We start from the raw sequence: 24,650 nt of genomic DNA, 5'->3' as shown, positions 1-24,650 counted from the left end.
TCCTATATAAAATACTAATTACTCATAGAATAAGACACACCAGTCTCTCTTTTTTCTTCTTTGCTATAACAAACTAGATGATAACCCGCGCGCATGCACGGACTGAATTATTTATACTAGTGTTTATCAATTAAACGGTTTTAACATTTTGCAATACTACAAATTTTATCGATTGTAAAATGACGAATACATATGTTGGTCTCTTACATATATCATTGTCGTTGAAAATTTAATGTATTAAAATTCATTTTAGTTATTTTTAAGACTTCATATGCACAAAATAAAATTAAGTTGTACGATTGAGACAAATCACAAAAACCAGATAGGCAACATCAATTTTAAAATGACGAAAGAAGATTAGTTTTTTTGCTATCGATTTGTTTACTATTGACTCCGAATAAGTAATTTCATTTTCTACCTCTATAAAATTGTGTTTTCGTTCTCATTTTTGTGTCACTGATATGAGTTTTGTTTCTTTTTAAATTTCTTATGTGAATTTGGTAAATTACATAAGTGTCAATTTAAGAAGATGGACACTTGTAAAAGTTAGTTCTACTCCAGATACATATCTAAGAATTAAAATTTTGAAGAAAATTATCCGCAAACTCTATTCACAGGTTAGTTTTCAAATTTAATATATTAAGCTGTTATAGAATATAAGTGTAGACTCAAAATATAAATGTATGTCTAGTATATATTTCACCAGTTCGGTCTAAAAATTATCTAATTTTTGAACAATAAAACAAATTACTTATTTTATTAACCTACGCTTTTGAGGTTTAGTTACTTAAGAGTATACCGATAATATATATATATATAATATTTTACCATTCTAGTATATGTAAACTATGTATAAAGTAAGAGCTGTTTGATTTATTAAATGATAAACTAGAATACTTATAATAAATAGTTCAAATCTCTCATTTTTACAATTATAATAGCTAGATAAGGTATTAGGGAGAAACAAAAATGAGACGAATGATTAAATCTCTCATTCTTCGAACAAACTCAAAAAGAGGTGATTGGAATCTTGTCATGATATGTCACTAAAAACGTTTTAGGAATAAAAATCAAGACTAAAATACTTAATCTGAATGAAATAATATATATATATAGTGCTTCCAATATTAAAAATAATTTTGATTTGAAAAAAGTGTATCTCTGGGATTGTGAGGATCAAATAACATATTAAAAATGACATATTTAAAAAATATTTTGTATCGATAAAAATATATACATTAGCGTAAGCACATAAATCAAAAACCAATACATTTCGTTTATTTACGGTCATGTTTCTGGTAAATAAATCAAAACAAACATTTTATTTACTTTATATGGTATATAATTAAAATTTAATGATATTGACATAGATTTATATAGTATACTAGATTTTGATCCATGCTTTCAAAGCACGGGATTTGTGTCTTTTTAAAATTTCTGTCAAATTTTGTTTATTATAAGATTATGTATTTTATTAAGATATTCTAATCTATTAATAATTTTGTTGACTTTTTTATGTTTTAAAATATACTTATTTGTACTCATAGAAATTGTTTATGAGTTCAAAATTTACAAAATTTTATTCTTAGTAATTGTTATGTAATTTATTTGGTATTAGTAATTTTAATTATATTACCTATAAATTCTTAAATCTAACCTATAAACTTTCAACATAACTGAGCTTTTTAACTGATAGTGGAAAAAAAAAAATTCTACACAAATGAGCTTCTGGGTTAAAGTTGGGTTTCCATGTATTACGGCCCAATAAACTTATATTTGACTTTGTGACCATTCCGTTTAAACAAAAAAAAAAGAATGTAACGTTTAAAAAAAAATCCTCTTGATATTTTTCTGGAACTCTCCTGGCGATTCCATTCAAGGGAGGTGCCATGGGTCATGTTTTACTCGTAATTTTCTTAGAGATCTTTCACGAATTTGCGTGGAATACTTCCCTTATAAATTTTACCTTTGACCAAAAAAAAAAAAAATTTTACCTTGGCAAATCAGCTGCTTTATTGTAGTGCGTACAGTCGACATATGTAAATACATAAAAATCAGCAATCATAATCATCATTACCTTTTGGGGTCAGCACAAGAATTTATTGTTGATATTAGTGATAAGTCAAAGTATCATGTTCAAATGTATTATCACTATTATGTAAAATCAAATCAAACAACATACTGAAGGCTAAGGACTATTTGCAAGTTGCTAAATGAGCATCACAAATTCATTAAACATCTTAATCGTAAAAGAAAAAATGAAGATTGTATAAAATTTTCTTTTATTTATGTACATATAAACATCAAACGCATGGTAAACAATTATAAATATTAGATTAGTAACACTCCATATACGGGCAATATATGATATATGGAGTTACTTTGGGATTAATTCATTAAAATAACTCTTCTTTTTTCATTTAACTGTACATTTTATTGGAGAATATCAGAATAATCCCGTAAATAAAAATATGATTCATTAGGGTTCCAGAAGATTTGATGTCTATATGTTCTTATAGACATACTTTAAAGATGGGATATTCACTGTTAAATTCGCTCGTAAAGAAAATATTACTATACAAATAATAAAATCCGCACTTCACAAACTCAAGAGCGGCAGGAATAACCACATCGTGGTGGTCTAGTGGTTTCCACTAGAGGAGAAGTTGCCCTGTTGGTCAAGGCCAGGGATCGACTCCCCTCTAGTGCGAAATTATTAGTTCCACATGTGGCCACGCGGATATGGGCCCATGCTTACGGCCCATTTGAATACCCGGGAGATGATCAATCCATGGGTTACACCTCCCACCCGGGGGTTAGGTCTGTGTCTTTAATAGATCCGGGTTTAACCTTTTTTTTTCAGTTCAAAAAAAAAAAGAGCGGCAGGAAAATTGTAGAAAGGCATCTCAAATTATGAAACCCACTTCTTATAATAACTCCATAGTTGAAGAACTGTATTGAGTGGAAGATTGTACGAATGCCATAAAAATGGGAAACGACTTAACGAAACATTTTCCAGAAGGACTTAACGAAACTGTATTGAGACAGTTTGGCAGAAGAACAAGAGGCCACAGTTCATCAACGAGACGGTGTGGGAGCAGTTGATAGCTCATTGGGAGAAGGAAGAAACTGCAGAGACGTCTTCTAGGAACTCCAAGAACCGGAAGAGCGATCGTGACGGGAAAGGTATGTATGTGCACAACCTCGGCGCTTGCTCTATGTCTACTAAGGAGGATGAACTTGTAAGTTTTTTATTATTATTTATCTTTATATTTTTTAAATAAATATTTTATATATTCCTTGGCTAATAATGGCGGTTTTTTTAGATCGAAGCAAATGACAGTAATCCCGTTGGTCGTCTCCAACTCATTAAGGTGGCTCACACTAACAAGACGACGGGTCAAATTCAGGACCCCGTGATCAAAGGTGTCGTTGATTTGGTGGAAGCTGAAATAGTATCTCAATCTCAGCCTCTCTCTGATGACGGCGATTCTACGGGAGCTTCAACCAACTTGTCTCTATTGCAAATAAATGAGATGGTTGAAAAGGTAATTTTTTTTATTAATATATTTTTCTTATAATGACGATTACTAACTTGTCCCTATTTACTAACTTTAAATATTTTTGTAGGCGGTTCCTAAAAGGAAAGGAGGCCGTTTAGTTGGGTTGGCCCCCTGTGCTTCTTCGTATCCGGCATCTTCTTCGCAAGCTCCGTATGCCGATCCCATGATTCTCGAGGAGCTGCATGACAAAGATGAACAGATTGGGGCATTGGAGGAGCAGAACACCACTATCCTTTCTGAGAATGCCACTCTCCATTCGGAGAATGCCACTATCCTTCCTGAGTTGGCATCCCAGAAGAAGTTCAACACCGAGATAATGCAGAAGCTAGATCGTTTGATGTCTTCGAGTTCATCTTAGTTTTTTTCGGCTTTTTTAAACTTTCTGAATGTTTTTTTTTTCTATTTCGGTTTGTATGAATTTTAAACTTTCTGAATGTTTTTTTCTATTTCGGTTTGTATGAATTTAAATTCTATAATATTATTAGTTTTAAATTTCTAATTTTTTTAATTTATTAACTATTTTTTAATATAAAAAATATATAAAAATGCAAAATTAATTCGTTTTTAAAATTGGTATATTCCGACGAACTCTGGGCGTCGGAATATACCGACGAACTCTGGGCGTCGGAATATACCGACGGACAACGGTTCCTCGGAATATACCGACGAACCTACATCCGTCGGAATGTACCGACGAACCAATATCCGTCGGTATATACCGACGAACCAATGTCCGTCGGTATATTCCGACGAACCAATGTCCGTCGGTATATTCCGACGAACCAATGTCCGTCGGTATATTCCGACGAACCAATGTCCGTCGGAATATACCGAGGAATCCACTCCGTCGGAATTGTCCGAGGAACGTTCTCCGTCGGTATATAGTTTTTCCGATGAACTCTGGTCTCGTGTGTCCGCATCGTAATATCGTCGGAAGTTCGTCAGAATGACGTTTCTCGGTATTCGTCAGAAAGTCGTCGGAAGTTCTGACGAAATTCCGAGGAATTTTTTTTTTCCGACAAAACGATACCGACGGACAGATTCGTCAGAAATTTGTCGGAATCGGTCTATTCCGACGAATTTCTGACGATTTCGGCCATCAGAATCCTCCTGTTTTCTTGTAGTGTATGACCTGAGGCGAGGAGTGTATGGTAAAGTGGAGGAATGTACGACGTCGCTTGTTACAGGATGGCCTCCATTAAGCATTTTTGGGTCAGAGGGAGACGCAAGCTTTCTTTTTAGTATGGCAGCCACAACAACCTGCAATGCAGAAACCACATCATATTATTAATAATTTTATCAAAAGAATAATTATTAATACTGCTTTCCGATTTATATAGATATATTTTTATGCAAATGTAGTATTTCATTCGTTGATTGTTTAACAAATATAGAAGTGAATTTCAATTTTTCTTCAAGCGCACGATTGTACCATTGTATTTGTTATATGATAAACCAAAAAGCAAACAATTGTAATGTTTTATTTTTCTGTTACAAGAAAAGAATGTTTTATTTCACCATCAGCTTTCCCTTTTTCATGACTCAGCATGGGCCAAACAGTTATATAAAGTGTTACTATTCTTTTATTTTAATCATTATCCAGTAGAGACATAAAAGTCAACTATATTGTTTATAAGAGCATCCTTATCCCAGAAACCCTAACTGAGTCTCTTATTTTTTTTAATACTTTTTAATTGTAAAAGTGAATTAAGAGACTGGATTAAGAGACTCGAAAATTTACTTACTTCATTGCAAATCTCTTATTTAAGAGTTCTTAAAAAAAAAAAATTTAATTAAACACCAAATTTTTTTGATTTTTCTTATTAAACTTAATTTTTTTCTTAAAACATAATACAAGCTAACTCTATATTCAAGTTCTTGATTGAAAAACTTACAAAAGAACCAAGCACAAGGGTATGTCCAGTTGATCAAGTTTCAACAAAGAATATATTCAAGTTCTTCATTGAAAAACTTACAAATTTTAATTAAACACCAAACGGTGGTTCTGCATATAAGCGTATGTCCAGTTGATCAAGTTCAACAAAGAATCTACTTGGAGATGTTGAGCCAAGACGTACCTGCCACTACATGAATGTGTGTATAAAGTTACGTTGCCATCTGCAGTAAGTAAAATTGAGTTTCCCATCTACTTCAGCTTAGCTACAGACACAAATACATCTACTCAGGGATATACACCAAAGAACAACATCTGACGCACTGTAAAAATGATCAACAATTTCATACAAGACTCCAAAACACTTGAACATGTTGTAAATCTGACATCAATATTGCTAAAGGGGACTAGAATCTAAAGAAAATGAAAGTGATAAGTCATTTACCTATTTTCTTCCAGCTCTTGCCATTAAACTTACAAACTGCTTGTCTCAATGTCTCATCCTGCAACAACTAAATAAAGCTCTCATCTCAATTCCAAGAGAGTGATCCACCACAGGTTTTTTATAGACAAAAAGTAATGAATACGAAAGAGGTCCAGCCGCCTTTGGCTTGCCTTATAGGGCCACTCGTCCTCCTGGCATAACCAAAAACAATTATCAAAATCAATCTCATATAGAAACTAAAAGCAATTGCAATTAACAGTTTGGGAAAAACGAGTTCATGTGATTCAAAGTTGTAAGCTTTCATAGACAAAGAAGAAGTAAAGAAAGCTCTCATCAGAATCAAAGTTGTAAACTCTCCCTTCACCAAAACAAATATCACAAAAAAAAACAGCTATCAAATTCTCAAAGTATATCAGAATCAAAATCTAGAAGCTTCCTATGATCTAACACTACAACAACAACTAATGACCAAAGGCATAACAACGATTCCATTCAATCGAATCCTTAATTGCGCAATTATGTGTGTTCACGAGATGAATCTAGAGACCAGAGAGGGAGCATAATAAGGTCGAAAACGGAGTGGTGATATCAGAGAGAAGAATCGGCGACGATCTTGATTCCATGGCACATCGTTACATCCGCGCCGCCTCGCCGCAGTTAACGATGGCCACCGTTACATCCGCGCCGCCTCGCCGCAGCACATCAATCATCACCACCGCTTCGAACGGCTCGGTACCATGCGCAACGGGAATCAAGAGACTAGAGCACGAGAAAAGCAATCATCAGAAAAAAAAAAGAACAAAACTTGAGGAAGAGAAGAGAGAAGAGAGAAGAGAGAAGAGAGGAGAAGGTACAAGAAACGTCTCCTATTTAGGAGAAAGAACAACCGTCTCTTGTTTTAATTGATATTTTTCTTTTTCTTTTTAATTTTATTTATGGTAAGAAACTCATTAAAAACCAGCGATAAGGATGCTCTTAAGTGTGATTGTTTTTAAAAATTTCCATATAAAATAACATATACTCACGGATCCAACTTCGATGGACTTACGTATATATATGCATGCAGACAGATTTGAAAAACAAAATACGTCTCATCAGATTTTCGCTTATTAAATTATATCGTTTCTCAGAACATAATTATTTTGGTAGGTAAAATATACAATGCAATGATTTTGTATGACAGATAATAATAAAGAGTATGTCTTGCAGTAAAATTAGCTACGGATTATCTATATAGCTACACTAGAGAGCCATAATGATTTATGAATATGTCTTCCCTGTTCAACACAGTTTTTCCAAAACAACTTCAGGTTGACAGAAAAAAAAAACAATTTTAGGTTCGTCTAGTGACTGCTAGTCTTCTATACTATTATTTGCGAAGTAAATTTTCGGAATCGAGCTCTCACGTTAAAAGTTAGACTGGTTAATGTCGTTGTTACCCTTAATAAATTTTTATATATAATAATTTAATTAAAAACGAATTTTATATTAATAATATTAAATTTCTTAAAAGATAATTCTCATATATTTTGTTGTTATCTTGAAATAATATTTTATATTTCTAAAAAATAAGATAATACTTATATGTTGTGTTGTTATCTTTAAATAATATTTTTATTATAAAAATTAAGATATAAAACAGTATATAATTAAATATTAATGAAGAAAAAACATTTGTATAAAAATATAGTCTAAAACATTTATAATATATGAGTGTTTAGAAAATTTCAACACAATAATTAGTATATATATTTTAATGAAATTTGCTGTCATATATAAATTATTTTATGTAAATAAAGTATGATAAGTTATTCAAACACTGCACCACATGTGGCCTGTTATCTCATGAGAAGGGATATTGTCCCAATGTTGACGTTCGATCAAGGCTACAACATGTGGAAAGACCTGTGTTCTCGCGACTGCAGCAGAATCAAGATGTGTCTCGTCAAAACTGGGGGAGGGACGCTCTGGCAAATACTAGAGCTACTCAGCAATCTTCGTTGCAGAGTAGAGGTATTCAATCCTCGCGGTACTATACGTCCAAACCCTTAAGGTCTGATGACAGGAGTACTGGGGGACAGGCAACTCGATATTGGGAGGATGATAGCAGCCGTGGACGTCATTCTGATAGGATTATCCGTAGCAGAGATGATCACTCAAGGAGAAGTAGATATGGTGGGGAAAGGGGTGCAGGTCCTTATGCGCGCCCAAGTGAGAAGATATGGAGAGCGAGACCGAAGTTGCATGACAGGCTGGGAAGGAATCAGATTGAAGGTGATTCTGCAACCAATGCGGGCTCAACATCCCGTGAGATTGTTCCTTATGAACGATCTCCAACGACAACATCGCCTACCAATGCGGGCTTAGCTGAAACGAGGAGCGGTGAGAGATTAACCTACAGGAAGCTAGCAAGCACCATTGTGACTCCAGTGCACGCAGAGCAACCCATGGAGAATAATGTTACGTTGCGTGGTAAGGGTGAAGCACGAACGATCGTGTTCTCCCCTTCGGGCAGCGCGGAGACAAGTCACCCTGATGATCTTATCATTGGGGCGCTGAGCGATATGGAGCTAATGGATCAGTCGGAGGGAGCACTAGCGGCTGATGGAGCTGATGGTGACGATGGTGATGACCTGCTAGAGCTTGATCTTATGGTTTTGGAGGAGAGTAAATCCCAGCCGAGGCCTATCGAAGACTCGGGACGTAGCTCCTTGAGGGCTACAAGAAGTAAGAAGCCAGGCGTAAGGCGCAATACCCCTTTGGGTATCAAAAATAGGAAGTTTGAGGTCCTTCGTAGGGGATCTCCAAGTAAGCATTTGACGGCTACAGGTTCACATGTTGCAGGGGGCGGTGGAAAATTAAGACGGCATCATGGCTCAAACAAGGCGAAAGACAAAGCATTAAAACTTGATGGTTTGATGAGTTCCAAATACTCATCGAGACGTGATCAATGAAGACAATCAGTTGGAACTGTCGAGGGATTGGGAACGACCTCACAGTTCGACGCCTCATGGAGATGTGTCAGAAGCATCGCCCAGGACTTGTGTTCCTTTCTGAAACAAAGAACAGGAGGCCGCTGTTGCAGAACATTCAGGCCGACTTAGGTTTTGATCATTTGTTTACTGTTGAGCCACTTGGTCTCAGCGGAGGTTTAGCTTTATTTTTTATGGATGATTTTCAAATTAATGTTTTATTTTCGAATAACCGTATGATTGACATTGAGGCAGTCATAGATGGAATTAAAGTCTATATGACGTTTGTTTATGGGGATCATGTATTAGACAGACAAGATCAGGTTTGGGAACGTCTTACGCGTTTCTCAACGACAAGAATTGGACCTTGGTTTATGATAGGTGACTTTAATGAAATTACGTGTCATGAGGAAAAAGTAGGGGGAAGGCAGCGACCTGCTAGTTCTTTCCTGGCTTTTAAACAGATGCTTAATGATTGTGGAATGTTAGAGTTCCTTTTCACGGGTGACATGCTCTCATGGGTAGGCAAGCGAGCAGGAGGGTCTACAGTTAGATGTCGCTTGGACAGGGCGGTAGGAAATGCGGATTGGCATGAGAAGTTTCCCCATTCGAGTATAAAGTATATGAGGCTGTGGGGATCGGACCATCGTCCGATTCTTGCAGATATACTTGTAAAGCCAATGATGAGATCAAAAAAGTTCAAGTTTGATAAGAGATGGCTAGATATTGAGGAGCTCAGGCAAGTCATCCTGGAGGGATGGAAATCGCCTGATCTCCCTCCAGATGCGTCTATTATGGAACATATTTCAAGCTGTCGAAAGGCTCTGGGAGAATGGAGGAGACAACATAATATTAATTCTGCGAAATTAGTGGAGGAGCTTAAAGAAAAAGTGGAGGCCATGTATGCGGATAACAATGCCACAACTGAGGAAATTGCAGCGGCTTTGAAGGAACTCTCTGAGGCTCTTAAGGCCGAGGAGATGTTCTGGAAGCAGAAGAGTCGGGTGTTCTGGCTGAAAGAGGGGGATAGAAATACAAAAAATTTTCATGCCTTAACGAAGAAGAGGAGAGCAAGGAATAAAATTACGCAGCTCCAAGATGGAAATGAGAATATAGTTGAGGATGAAGAAGGATTAGTAGCCATTGCTACTAGCTATTTTAGACAGATCTTTGAATCGTCTAATCCTGAGGACATTGGAGAGGCACTAACTCAAGTTCCTACGACAATCACTGGGGCAATGAATGAAAGCCTTACAGCTCCGGTAACGGAATGGGAGGTCAAATTAGCACTTTTTGCTATGCACCCAGAAAAGGCCCCAGGCCCAGATGGGATGACTGCGCTATTCTATCAGAAATTTTGGGATATTGTAAAGGAGGATTTGACTCTTATGGTCAATAAATTCCTTGTCGAGGGAACAGTGGTGAATGGATTAAATGATACGAATATATGTCTCATCCCGAAAACGACCAAGCCTAATGATATGGCTCAGTTCCGACCCATAAGTCTGTGTAATGTCAGCTATAAGATAATCTCGAAGGTCTTATGACAGAGATTAAAGAAAGTGCTACCAGGATTGATTTCGGAAACCCAGTCAGCCTTTGTTGCTGGGAGGCAGATCTCAGACAACATTATGATTGCTCAAGAAATGTTTCACGCATTGAGAACCAAGCCAAGTGGACGCAGTAAAAGGATGGCCATTAAGACGGACATGAGCAAAGCGTATGATAGAATGGAGTGGTCGTTTATTGAAGCTGTCATGCGTAAAATGGGCTTCTCAGAGATTTGGATAACCTGGATAATGAGATGCATTACGTCGGTAAAATACAAGGTGCTTATAAATGGCCAGCCAAGAGGAAATATTGTGCCTGGTAGGGGCCTAAGACAAGGAGATCCTTTGTCTCCTTTCATTTTTATTCTATGCACGGAAGCGCTCGCTAGCCTTCTCAATCATGCAGAGAATCAAGGGAAGATAACGGGGATGCGTGTCACACGTGCGTGCCCCTCGGTATCCCACCTTCTCTTTGCTGATGATAGCCTTTTCTTTTGTAAGGCGGAGCCCCGTGAATGTGAAGAAGTAATGAAAGTAGTTAGGATATATGGTAAAGCATCTGGCCAGTGTATCAACTTTGATAAATCGTCCTTACTCTTTGGTAAGCGAGTTAATGCAACTACCAGACAAGAGGTCAAAGATGCACTGGGAATACAAAATGAAGAAGGGATGGGAACCTACTTGGGTATTCCAGAAGACATAAGCGGCTCCAAGTGCAAATTGTTTGCTTTCCTTAAGGATAAGTTAATGCACAGGGTAAATGGATGGACGGGTAGGTGGCTTTCAAAAGGAGGAAAGGAAGTATTGATAAAATCGATTTTGTTAGCTCTCCCGACTTATGTAATGTCTACTTTCCTGCTCCCTTTGGAGATATGTGAAAACTTAGCTAGTGCCATTGCACGCTTCTGGTGAAGCTCGAATCCCCCAAAGAGAGGAATACACTGGGCGAAATGGGAAAAGGTGTGTGCACCAAGAGAGGAAGGTGGGATTGGGTTTCGTATGATCCATGAGTTTAATCTGGCATTGTTGGCAAAACAATTATGGAGGTTGGTTCAGTTCCCAGATTCATTGGTTGCCCGGGTCTTGAGGGGAAGATACTACAGATTAAGTTCTCCGCTGAGAGTAAACTCTACCAATAACCCATCGTATGTGTGGAATAGCATCTCTGCTGCAAGGAAGTTGCTACTACTGGGAATCAGACTGAAGATTCACTCAGGATATGATGTTAAGGTGTGGGAGGATCCGTGGATCCCAACGATCCCATCAAGACCGGCGGCTCCTGTTGCGCCTGTTATGCACCCCAACATGAGAGTTAGCGATCTCATTAATCAGACATCGAAGGAATGGGATGTTCGGCTTTTGGAGAGCTATGTCAACATGGATGATATACAGCTTATAAGGAGTTTAGCCATAAGCTCATCTCATCGCCGTGACTCCTTCTGTTGGAGCTACACAAGAAACGGACAATACACAATTAAATCTGGATATTGGGTGGCGCGGAACTTATTAAAGGTGGAGGAGGAACAGGAGGTTTTGGAGCCAAGTATCACCAATCTTCAAACTTTTGCTTGGAAGATGAAGGCGCCTACGAAGATACGTCATCTTATATGGCAGTTGTTGACTGGGCACGTGGCAGTAACAAGGAATTTAGCAAGACGCAATATGAGATGTGATAATTACTGCCCGAGGTGTGGAGAATTAAAAGAATCTGTAACTCATGCCATCTTTGAATGCCCGCCAGCGCTACAAGTTTGGAGCCTATCAGCAACCCCAACAGGCCCAGAGGTATTTCCAGTATCAAGCATCTACACGAACATGGATTATCTATTTTGGAGGAAAAACTCTATTATTGAGCCGGAACAAGACATGGATCATTATCCCTGGATAATTTGGTATATATGGAAGGCTAGGAATGAAAAACTATTCAGGGGGATAGATAGAGATCCTTTGGAGTTAGTTCGATATGCAGAGAGTGAATGTCGAGCCTGGTTTGAGGCGAATGAAGTGATACAACCAGTGCCACAAGGAAACAATATGGTGATCCCCCAAGTCATAAGCTTGGGCAACATATGCCTGTTAGATGGATCTTGGATAGCATCGGCCAACTTTAGTGGATGTGGATGGGTGTGGATGGACAGTAGGGGGAAGGCTCAGCTTATGGGGTTAAAAAATATTACTCGACGTGAATCAGCCTAGCACTCGGAAGTTGAAGCACTACAGTGGGCAATGGAGAATATGCTTCAGCACTCAACATCTCAGAGCTTTGGGACGGATTGTAAGGACCTGATTGCTATGCTAGAGGAACCTCATGCTTGGCCAAGCTTTGCGACAGAATTGGAGAAGATCGAGACGCTACGGATATGCTTCCCGGAGTTCAGCATTACTCATGTCCCACGAACGCAGAATCAATTTTCAGATTTTTTAGCTAAGACTGCTAGATCCTTCCATAAGGAGTTACTTTTCATTGGTTGTTCTATTCCGGTCTGGTTACCCAGACCACCTCAAGCCTGAGTAATAGAATGGCCGTTTGACGATAAAAAAAAAAAAAAAAAAAAAATTATTTTATGTTTGGTATAAACTTGTTAAGAATATAAATAATAACTTAACATGTTGTTATTGAATTAACAAAATATAAAATAATAAATATCTATAAGAAGATTTTGTCCGCACATGCGGACAAGACACCTAGTTATAAATAATTACCGTTAGAACTATGATAAATCTCGATTAGTAAAGATAGTATTATTGTTTTAGCAAAAAAAAAGATAGTATTATTCGCTTATAAAAAAGATATAGTTTAATTCTCTGTTAAGGAAAAGTTTAATTACTTTAACGAGTTTTATTTTTTGGAGATTCTATTTTCTTATCCTAAAATGAATCATTATTTCTGTTTTATTCGCAGGGTCGAATTATTAGAAGAAAGAAAACAAAACTTACTTGGGCAATAGGAGGGAAGATGCTTCGACGTGGACGTTTGTTACGAAAATACGTTGTACCGGATACTAAGCTAATGAGGCCCATAGTCATGGCTGCAGCAGAGACTCCAAATCCAACGTCCATGCCAGAATGAGTTTGAATCCAAACCAGGAGACTGAGTGCGATAAGCTCCCCAATGGAGAAGGCGAAATATGCGGCGTTGAAGTAAGATGAGAGTCTTTTAGATTGTTTAGGATGCGATTGATGAGAGAACTGGTCCGCACCATGAGCTATCATGTTTGGTTTCACACAGCCACTTCCCAAAGCCACCAAGTAGAGTGCCGTGAAGAAAATTATTGCCTTGAAACCTTTTGCCTCTTCACATGAGCTCTGGTTTATCAGTGGGTTACACTTTGGTGGCTTTAGTTGAGATAAATGTGCTTGGACTGATAGTAGTATAAAACCCTGAGAAGGCACGTGGCAATACAGAGTTAAATAACAGTAATTTAACAACTAAAATTTTCAGAATGGTCAAGAAATTTTATTTCTTTGTAACGGTGAGATTTTCATAAATAGTTAATACTTCCTGATATAATGGAGAGCAGACACAAAAAATCATCTTACATGGACGTATTTTTTTTTTTTACACGTAAATACTTTTTTCTTACATGTAAATACTTACGTGTATGCAAATCATATATACAAGAACTAAAGGTGGTTTGGATTTTTATTTGACTGAAAGCCATGGACTCATAGATATATTTATACTTATATTTCAAGAACTAAAGGAGAAAGTGAACATACAGAAAGCTCGACGAAGCTAAATATAAAGATGGTGCCAACAAAGTTGGTGACAATATTGGCCGCTTTAGACAAGGGGAAATGCATTTCGTTGATCACATATGTTATGAGGTTGTTCCCTACTGCTGCTATCCCCATTATTTCAAAGGCTTGTAATCCTACAAAAAACAATAACAGGAATCAATAATAGATAATAGAATGAAAAATGTTATATTGACCATTGAATAAAGAATTCTAGCAGTGGGACCAAAGGTTGGATAAGGTCGAGTGCCTATGGACCAAAAAACTAAAACCAATGAATTATCACTGGCTATAAACCTTTAACGCTAAACTAGTATCTGTAAGGTAAGATAGAGAGAGAGAGAGAAGGGAGAGGGAATGAGAGAGATTATACCAAGAACAAAGAGAGCAGCTCGCATTCCACCATGCTTGCTAGGGTTGGAAGGTCTTCCTCTCCAATCAACACTTTCTTCTTCAGCCAATTCCCTATTGTTTATTTCATTACTAACCTCCTCTTGTACCCATTTCTTACTTTCTTTGTTTCCCTTTTCCATCCCTAACAAATCTCACAGACAATCAAAAGTTTTTCGCTCTAAATATCTTCTTTAGCTATGCCAGAGAGAGAGAGAGAGAGAGAGAGAGAGAGAGAGAGAGAGAGATTGGTTTGTTTTTAGTTTTTTAGGACAAATATAAATTTTATTGGCCCTTCGATTTATAATAGAGTAGAGATAAAGAGAGGGAAGCCAAAGTCGTTGACTTTTTGGCCTTACATATAACACTAAATGTAGATTCTTGGCAGAAACGAAAACGCCATGCGTCTCTCAGTTAACCCCCACACGCACTTTCTTCAAAAGACGTGGATCTCTATCCCACCACAAATATTCCATTTGTCAGTTGAATTTCGGAATGTTAGACCATGTCCAACGGCGGATTTCACCCGATCCATAAGACAAATCTTTAAGCATAATTGTAATTAAATACTATTATTAGCGATAAATCGACGAAGGATTGGTCCGTCGCAGCGGACTTAAGGATTCAATCCTTAGCAACGTGTCACGTGGTGAGTGGGTCGATTTTGTCTTTGGTTTGTGTAGGGTCGAAAAAAAAAATTATTCTCGAGCGAAACCGAAAAAAAAAATTTCTTCTCGAGAGAAAGGCGATTTCGAGACGATTTTGCTCAATCTCTCTTCCTCGGCTCGTGTAAGGTAAATCGAAGCTTTAACTTGTAGATTTATCGATTAGAGATCACTCTCCATCTTGTTTGTTCTGTATTAAGGGTTTGGTTCTCGGATTTCGACCGATTTGAGAAAATTTTGAAATTAGGGTTTCAAAAATATTTGGGGATAAATCGATTTCAGGATTCTTTGGGGGTTTAGATAGGGTTTCGAAACATTTTTGGTTTGTATCGGTCTCGGATCTCCTCTCTGTGTCTTATACGGATTGAAACCGTATCGGGTTTCAATCGATTGCCGTTTCTTAACTGTTTTTGATATTGTATTTGTTCCTTGTCGTTGGTTTGCTACCTTCTCGTTCATGTGCTTTTGATTATTGTGCTTTTAAATTGTTCTTACTCGTTCTTTGCTGTTGATTTTATTGGTCCCTAACTAAGTGTTTACTTGTTTTGGTTGCAGATAAACGATAATGGGACGATACAGTTACATCCAGCCTTCTTCATCCTCACACTCTCCAGACTTAACCTCCCTCCTTGAAGCCGAAGGTGAGATGTACGCGGCTGAAGCTGAGATTACTCTGTGGAATGCAGAAGCCATTGACTGGGAACCATCACCAGAGGGTGATGATGGCATCCCGAGGACATGCTACTGTGGTTCAGAGCCAGTTCACGGATACTCCCAAACTCCAAAAGATCCATACCGACGTTACATAACGTGCCCCAATGCCGATGATAGAGACTGCCACGTCTGGAAATGGTGGGATGTGGCGGTGGAGGAGGAGCTGAGAGAGTTTCAGAGGGAGCTTAATGGGGTTAAGGGTGAAGCGAATCAACGTGAGCAGAAGTTACTCCGTCTTGAGAAGCAAGTTTCCGAGTTCACAAAGAAGAAATCAGGAGCTAAGCTAATGGTCTTTAGCTTAGTGTTAGGGTTGGTGTTGCTTATTGTGCTAGGTGAGTTACTTCCTTTTATTTTTTCATCTCTCATATGTATTACAAATATTGAAAGTGTGTGAAAGTTGATTGTTTACTTCTTTATTTTTTAGGAATACTTGGAAAGGATTCAAAGGATTGGGGCGTACGTGCTTTGTTTCTTTAACGAGGTAATTCTTTTATTAAATGTTGGTTAGGTTTGATTTGCTTGGAAAGAAACTAGTTGTAGTAATTTAGTTTCGAAACCGGAAGGAAAATTAATTGTTGGTTAGGTTTGATTTGCTTTCTTGTTTCATATGAGCTGGTCTGATTTGATGTGCTTTTAATTAGTCGAGTAGTTAATGAACTCAATTGCTTTCCACCTTCTCAACTGCTCTGATCTGATTGCTATTAATCGAGTAGAAGGCTTACTTAAGCCCTCTGTGTCACTAGTAGAGTGTCACAGAGAAACAATTAAAACAATGGCTAACCAAAGAAATTTTAGTAAACTTCTCTTTAGTCAAATTCCAGTTGACCTTGATTCACCAGAACCTTTTTGGTTCGGTAGTCAAGGTCCTGATGAGTCTCCTGTCATGAGTGCTCCCGACGTTCCTGCTAAGTCTTCTGTGAGCTCTTCTACCGACGTTCGGGCTAAGTCTGCTGTGAATCCAAATGCCTCAGGTTCTGAAAGGAGAAAATGGACTCCCACAGAGGATAAAATCCTTATTGGTGCTTGGCTTAACACCAGTAAGGACCCTGTGATGAGCAACGAGCAGAAGTCCACTTCTTTCTGGAAGCGTATAGTAGAGTACTACAACGCAAGTCCTCTCCTCGCTGGGACAGTACCGAGAGAGACCACCCCTTGCAAGCAGAGGTGGTCTAGGATTAACAGCGATGTATCCAAGTTCTGTGGCTCCTACGATGCGGCTCTGAGGGAGCAGAGAAGTGGGCAAAACGATGATGATGTGATGAAAACCGCCTTGGACATTTTATTCAACACGGTCGACTACAATTTCACCATGGATCACTGCTGGAGGGAGCTGAGATACGACCAGAAATGGTTCTCTCACTATCCTGCTAAGGAGAAGCGCAAACAAGCTGTGGAGGTGGATACAGAAGAAGCCCAAGGTGTCGCACCAGAAGTTAGACCTCCCGGGGTTAAAGCGGCGAAAGCTAGTACCAAGAAGAAGAAGAGTGGCAGGGAGGAGGAGTTGTCGAGGCTACATGGGGTTTTAGAAATTAAGGAAAAACTGTCTAAACAAAAGCTTCTTGATCGTTTACTAGCTATGAAAGAACCTCTCTTAGATATAGAAAACAGTCTCATGCTCAAACTAATGTCCGAAATGATATGATCTATTTTCAATCTTACTTTTGAGGTAGAACTGTTTGTATACTTGATCGTTTGTGTAGATATATCATATTACTGATTGTTTTTTAATGGTTATGACAGGTTACTAACTCTTGTCACTCTGTTTTGACAGGTTACTCGCATGTGGGAAGGAGTCACAGGTGCATTTGGTCTTTATCTGATGGAGTAGGATTCACGGGTGATGGAGTAGGGATCACAGGTGTAGCTGTAGAAGTCACGGGTTTAGGAGTAGGAAGCACGAGTGTAGTTGTATGAGTCACGGGTCACTCTCTTTAGCATATGTATTATAAGTGGTAGTTGTAGTCTTTGCGGTGTAGTAGAAACTTGTTTCCTCTTGAGAGTCAAATTCATGTTTTCAGAGAGTTTGTAATCTACTCTCATTGTTTTCCTCGGATCTTATGTAAGTTCAAGTTCAAGTCTAGCTTCTCTTTGTATCGAAATTGTGTTAGTATATCAAACGCAGGCAAAATAATTTCAAGACCAGTGCCAACCATACAAGTCGATCACAAACGGTTAGTAAAATCACAAACCAAAATGGATTTTTAAAAATTTGAAGTTTCTACCCAAAAATGTCTTTAAAAGAATCAAATGAAAGTTCAAAATTTAATTTTTTTATTATTAGTAATTTGACAAGTTTTATAAAAAAAAAGTTCAAAATTAAAGTTCTATAATATTCCTAATATGACAATTTTTTTTTAAAAAAAGTTCAAAATTAATGTTCTATTATATTCCTAATATGACAATTTTTTTTTAAAAAAGTTCAAAATTAAAGTTTTATAATATTCCTAATATTTCTAAATTAATTATTTTGATATTTAACATATTAGGACTTCTTAAAATGTCATCATCTTCATCCGATGGTCTAGACGAAAGAATAGACGAACTTGTTGATGAAATCGTTGAAGATTACTACAACGACATAGTGGAGGACCAACCCCATGATGAGGCGAACCGTGCTTATATTGAACGAGACCGTGAAGGAGGAGATGATCAGTTATGGAATGACTACTTCAGTGAAGACCCGACATACTCGGCACAAATATTTAGAAGACGTTTCCGCATGAAAAATAATTTATTCCTGCGTATTGTCAGAGCCCTCAAGCAGAACTTTATATTCTTTCAGGAGAGAAAAGATGCAACCGGGAGGTGGGGTCTATCATCACTACAAAAGTGTACGGCGGCTATTCGTCTGCTTGCTTATGGTACAGCGGCTGACTCGGTTGACGAATATCTCCGACTTGCTGACACCACAGCACACTCTTGTTTACATCATTTCACTGACGCAGTTATACAGTTATTTGGCGATGAGTATCTACGACGACCCACAAAGGAGGATCTTCAACGACTACTCTATATTGGAGAGCAACGCGGTTTTCCAGGGATGGTCGGGAGCATTGACTGTATGCATTGGGAGTGGAAAAACTGTCCAACCGCTTGGAAAGGACAATACACACGTGGATTCGGAAAACCGACGATTGTTTTAGAGGCTGTAGCTTCACAAGATCTTTGGATATGGCACGTTTCTTCGGTCTTCCAGGTACCTTAAACGATATTAATGTCCTCGATCGGTCTCCTGTTTTGACGATATTTTAGAAGGTCGAGCTCCGAGGGTAAGGTACATGGTCAACGGACACATGTATAAGTTGGCATACTATCTCACAGACGGTATATATCCAAAATGGTCAACATTTATCCAATCTATCACACTCCCTCAATGTCCCAAACAAGCGTTATTTGCTAAATGGCAAGAAGCAGCCCGAAAAGATGTCGAGCGGGCATTTGGAGTATTGCAAGCTCGGTTTGCGATTGTGAAAAACCCGGTTCGTACATTGGACCTAGAGAAGATAGGGAAGATTATGAGAGCATGTATCATACTACACAATATGATAGTTGAAGATGAACGAGATGGTTATACAAACCGGGTTAATATTTCAGATTTTCAAGAAGGAGAATCTTCCAGAACCTCGGAGGTCCTAAACGAAATTCCTACATTGTTCAATGATACATTTCCCGACCGCAATGATCTTCGTGATAGGCAAACTCATGATCGATTGAAGAATGATTTGATCGAAAACATTTGGAATAAATTTGGTAATCAAGATTAATAATTAGTTCTCTTTGAAATATTATTCAATCATTGTATCTGTTTTTTTAATAATGCAATTAATAAAATTTCAATTTTAATTTTTTTTAAAAAAATATTATTTTATTCTTAAGGACTCCTTTTTCGGGATCACCATTGGACGAGTATTTTAGATCCGAATCCTTAACTATTGAAAAAAAAAAGCTAAAAATATGATTAAGGACTCATGTGGGAGTATCACCATTGTATTTGTATTTGGTCTTATAAAGTATATATGTGTATATTTGTGAAGCTGATGGGCATACGGGATGCTTAGATGCATTATACTTCTTGATGTTTACTTGTTGGTCATGCTACTTTCATAAAAAATTTCAAAGTTATATATGAAGATTCAAAAGTTAAAGTCATTTATTTATATGAATTTCCATGATACATCTCACTATCGTGCATGTTTAAAGTATTTGGGTGTAATTTAGTGGACTTTTTAAAGGGTCGTAGTGCATTTGTTGATAAAGGTTTGTGTTAATTATATTTTGTATTGCTTTTGTGTTATGTGCTACATACTAGACTACATACTCTGTTTTTCTTTTACTGTCTAATCACACTTTATTTAGGTCCAAATACATGACACACATTATTAAACACTTCCATTTTATGACAAACATCTTAAAAGTTCCGAAACAACCTACAAATATAAAATTCTAGCAAAAACAAATAATAATTGGAGTAATGAAAAAAATTCAATTCGTGGTATTTCAGGGGTTAAATAACTCGCATTTATATTGGGATATGAAAGTTGAATTATTCCCTCTACAATTTAAAATTATTACCATTGTAGATATGATCTAATTGGTCTTGAAATGACCATTTCAAATGAAAAAAAGTATACAACATTTCACATGATCAACTGGATCATTACTATCTGTTCCAAAATGCATTCGGTTGCGTTGGGCGTCAAAAGCAAATCTTAACTTATCCATGTGATGCATTCAGAAAAAATTAACATGTTGTTTAGATTAATATAGTATGCAATTTAGTCATATTTGATTAGATGTCATACTATTTAATGAAATAAGAGTGATTATGCTAAGATAAGTTAAAATGTTAAATACTTTTAAAAATCTATGATTGTTATAAAAATAATGGAAAAGTCTATCTTTATTCATAACATAGAGGTTCTTTATATAAAAGATTACACCGTCATAGATAAATGGAAAGATTACAAATTATAATCTCTTAGTTATAAGCCATCCACAATCTGGTTCATAACACTCCCCCTTGGATGTCATAACCATTTAGAGCTTGTAATGTGCTTTAATGTTACCTCATTAAAACCTTACCAGGAAAACCCAATTGGGACAAAACCATGGTGAAGAAAAAAAGAGTACAACACATATTACTCCCCCTGATTTGGACATTACTGAAGGTCCATTGGACCTTTCCAATTTTCTGCAATCCGTGGGTGATGAAGATCTTGGGCAGAATATGCTTCGTCCTCGAACATGATAGTTGGTTCTTCTTTACCATCGGCCATGCCACAATCTGATCGAACATATTGAGTCATCGACCTCAAATACACACACACGAAATCTTGGATGATGTTGCTGTGATATGCGTGTACCACCATGTGTAAAACATAACTTGTCTGAAAACAAATCAACAAAACCAAATAACCTCTCTTTGGGCTGGTTAGTATAAAATAAACCAAAATCAAAGGTTTCTTCATCGTTCTTTTTATGGACCAATCAGATCAGTGTCTAAAACAAGACTTCTGCAACGTCCATCTCAGGACTAAATGGACTTCTTTATCATCCACCTTTGGACTGAATGGATCAGTGTCCAAAACAAGTGATCTCACGCCCATGTACTAGATAATGGGTGAGACTGGTCCATATTAAATCTCTTGAGTACCCTTTTCTGTATATACTATTTGATGCACAAGGATTTCATTGTTAATGTACTCAAGCTGTAATCCCAAACAAAACTTTGTTTTTCAAGATCTTTCTTCTCAAACTCTTTCTTGAGATATTTAACTTTTTGGAAAATTGTATCCAGAGGTTCCTAGGATATTCAGATCATATACTTTGATGATTATCAATATTGTTCTCGAGAACTTGCTGTTCTTTCAGCTCAATACCCTCTAGTACTTTCATTATCCAGTGGACCATATAAATATGCAGTCACTACATCAATTTGCTGCAAGTCTAATTTTCTCTCTTATATAGCCAGACTTATGAGAAATCTAAAAGTAGTTGCATCCACCCCATGGGAGTATGTCTCCTCATAATCTATTACTGGTCTTTGTGAGAATCCTTGTGCAACATCAGCTTTATATCTCACGATTTCTATTCCTCAAAAGACCCATTTATATCCACTGGTTTTAACATCATATGTCGTCTTAATCATATGACCAAATACGTCTTTCTTCTTTAAACTATTTAACCCCACGTTTCCATTCAATCCAATCTGTTCTACGAGTGCGCACTCTTATATTGACGTGGGTTCATGATCCTCGCATATATTCATAAATTCAAGTGCTACCTTGTATGCAAATAAATCATCTTATGTCGACATTCCTTATTGGTTCCATTATGTTCCAGACATGATATAATTGATTGAGATTCATTATTATCAAGACCTTTAATACTTTGTAGCTTGGCGTCCCAAGCTACATTGTTTGGTACCTGTACCTTAGAGCCGGCCGGACTTATCTCCATGTCTGGGATGGTTTCCTTAGTAACCTCGGATTTGGATTTTGATTATCATTCTCTGCACCTTTCTTTTGTTTCCGAGGATTCTTATCTTTTGGAACCTATTGGTCTACCACGTTTCATACGTTGTCTAGACTCTGTAGCAACTTGACTGTGTCTCTTCTTGGACATCAAATTCGTTGGTGCTTTACAAGCTGGTTTATATATGACTTAGTCATTCTTTTTCGGGTCAGCAAATGTGTCTGGCATTTGATTAGCTAGCTTTGTAAATGTATAATCTTTGGACGTCTATTTCACATTTTTTAGTCCAAGGATCTTGCCAAGACATTGATGGTTGATTCCATTCTATTTCTTTTACCATTCTTTTACCAGCTTTATTATTTTTCTCCTCCTGGTCTTAAAATAATCTGTGTACCTGGCCTCAAATATAATCACCCATAGTTGGCTCAAAGTATTTTATTATTGTGGGAGAATCATATCCAACATATATCCTCATCCTCCTTTTGAGGTTCCATCTTTGTTCTCTGTGGTGGAGCAATTAGTACATAGACAGCACATCCAAATATCTTATGATGGGGTATGTCTGGCTCTTGACCCGTTAATAATTGTGATAGGGGATATCTATGCTCACTAAATGGCCTGATGCGTATTAACTTAGGTGCATGTAAATTTCGTGTGGCCCAAGCTGTGAATGGGAGTTTTGACCTCATAAGTTATGGTCTATCAATCAGCTATTTGCGTTTTAAAAGATTTCGGCCAAGCCGTTCTTGGTATGGACATGTATCATAGAATTGTCCACACTTACCCCCATGGACATACCATAATCATTTAAACGCTTGGGACATGTATTCACCAGTATTATCTAGACATATAGTCTTTATTTATGAAAAAGGGGCTCGTAGCCGTTTTACTGGTGATGGCCTAATGAGTTTCCCTTGTGTACATGCTACACACGTGAGATTCTTTGGGATAACTCTTCTTATCTTTTAATGTGTGCCTTTTGAATATCAATTTTCGCATCATGTTTGGACCAGGATGGCCAATCCGGTCGTGCCATAAAGTGTATATTTTCGCATGCTTTTAGCCTCTATTATACTGATCTATGCATAGTCTAGGTCAGTAGAGAATGCATGTATAGTCTTTAGGACTTATTATGGCCTTGGGCGATTTTATACATATATCTGAAGGAACTTTTTGTTTCCTTCGCCCATTGTTTCAATAAGGAAACCATTCATTCTTATATCTTTAAAACTCAATAGGCTGCTCTTGCTCTTAGAGCTGGGTGAATATAAGGCATCACTGATTTGTAGATGCATACCCTTAGGCAATAATATATTAGCCTAGCCATAGTCTTCTTTCAGACTGGTGATACCTACTTTAGTACTTATATTGGCGTTTTTCAGTGTACTCATATAGAAAATTATTCATTCATTTAATCTAAGCAGACAATGTAATAGAAATAAATTCAAGGAGATAAAAATCAGAGAAAACATACAAGCAAAGCAATCACACAAATTTGATGTCGAAATCAGATTATCAACTTGATTCTTTTAGGCAATCATAAGTTTCATATTCCATAAGATCATCTTGATCATGTTCGAAATTATTTTCACCATCTTTAGAGACCAAGTGGGTTTCATGATTCTTCCCTTTCAGACTCTCTTTGATAGAGGTCACAAAAATGTTTGGGAGTCCTTCACATCTTAGTCCAATGGTTCCCCATTCCACATCTATGGCGCACTGATTTGGTCGAGCTTTGTGGTTTAAAGGATATACCACGGCCACTGCCTTGACCATGGCTCAAATTGGGTTGATACTCACGGCCTCTGCCATAGTGATTCGCACGGCCAAATGTCCTGGATTCTGGGATTCCTCCAATCAAATAGGGCCTTTGGTAATAACACCGTTCTTTGGTGATCATATCTCGATTTTTAACTCTGTCCAAAGGTCTAAACGATTCTCTATAGTCAGATACTGATCTTTGAGACACTTAATAAGATGATGGCTAATAATTAATATTTCCCTGTATCAATCTTTCTCATTGGCATTATTGCCTTCTATGATACATTCACCAAGTCTTTTTGACTTTAGGATAATCTTTGTATTCAATGCCCACCGTAAATAATTATCTCCAGAGAGATTTAGGGCAGCAAAATCCAGGTTGATTTTCGACATCTCAAATTATATATCACTCAATATTTAGGTATAATTTTCATGCGGCCTTACTCTTAAAAACAATCAATTCGAATTTCAATCTTGTGAGGAC

General features: G+C 37.3%; 3 protein-coding genes across 29 annotated transcripts; 2 read left to right on the top strand and 1 right to left on the bottom strand.

Moving 5' to 3' along the window:
* Nucleotides 1–4,015: 4,015 nt before the first annotated feature.
* LOC106376740 (protein NRT1/ PTR FAMILY 4.3-like) lies at nucleotides 4,016–14,935 on the bottom strand. 26 transcript variants are annotated; one of them, XR_002655186.2, is made up of 7 exons: nucleotides 14,536–14,930; nucleotides 14,145–14,299; nucleotides 13,362–13,805; nucleotides 6,073–6,093; nucleotides 5,903–5,960; nucleotides 5,642–5,723; nucleotides 4,016–4,823 (listed from the first exon to the last, which is right to left on the bottom strand). XR_002655186.2 is itself a non-coding variant. In XM_013816855.3 (7 exons), the coding sequence occupies exons 1-7, from the start codon at nucleotides 14,693–14,695 to the stop codon at nucleotides 4,777–4,779; spliced, it is 891 nt and encodes a 296-aa protein (XP_013672309.2). In that variant the 5' UTR covers nucleotides 14,696–14,930; the 3' UTR covers nucleotides 4,016–4,776. The 26 variants fall into 26 exon arrangements, 5 of the variants coding, with proteins under 5 accessions (XP_013672309.2, XP_048600868.1, XP_022550596.1 ...); XR_007318172.1 differs by having other exon boundaries at nucleotides 5,540–5,647; XR_007318175.1 differs by lacking the exon at nucleotides 5,642–5,723 and adding an exon at nucleotides 5,540–5,641.
* Nucleotides 14,936–14,996: 61 nt separating this feature from the next.
* LOC106374784 lies at nucleotides 14,997–18,009 on the top strand. Of its 2 annotated transcripts, XM_013814732.3 has the most exons (4): nucleotides 15,030–15,346; nucleotides 15,773–16,263; nucleotides 16,356–16,412; nucleotides 17,703–18,009. In XM_013814732.3, the coding sequence occupies exons 2-3, from the start codon at nucleotides 15,783–15,785 to the stop codon at nucleotides 16,406–16,408; spliced, it is 534 nt and encodes a 177-aa protein (XP_013670186.2). In that variant the 5' UTR covers nucleotides 15,030–15,346; nucleotides 15,773–15,782; the 3' UTR covers nucleotides 16,409–16,412; nucleotides 17,703–18,009. The 2 variants fall into 2 exon arrangements, with proteins under 2 accessions (XP_048600869.1, XP_013670186.2); XM_048744912.1 differs by lacking the exon at nucleotides 17,703–18,009 and having other exon boundaries at nucleotides 14,997–15,346; nucleotides 15,773–17,272.
* A 419-nt stretch (nucleotides 18,010–18,428) lies between these two features.
* LOC106373676 lies at nucleotides 18,429–19,183 on the top strand. Its single transcript, XM_013813817.1, has 2 exons — nucleotides 18,429–18,990; nucleotides 19,128–19,183. The coding sequence occupies exons 1-2, from the start codon at nucleotides 18,429–18,431 to the stop codon at nucleotides 19,181–19,183; spliced, it is 618 nt and encodes a 205-aa protein (XP_013669271.1).
* Nucleotides 19,184–24,650: the final 5,467 nt, after the last annotated feature.

Source organism: Brassica napus, chromosome C1, assembly GCF_020379485.1.
Source record: "Brassica napus cultivar Da-Ae chromosome C1, Da-Ae, whole genome shotgun sequence".
In the NCBI taxonomy this organism is placed as follows: domain Eukaryota; kingdom Viridiplantae; phylum Streptophyta; class Magnoliopsida; order Brassicales; family Brassicaceae; genus Brassica; species Brassica napus.
The sequence above is the reverse complement of the archived record's forward strand: the minus strand, read 5'-3'. Positions and strand labels throughout refer to the sequence as shown.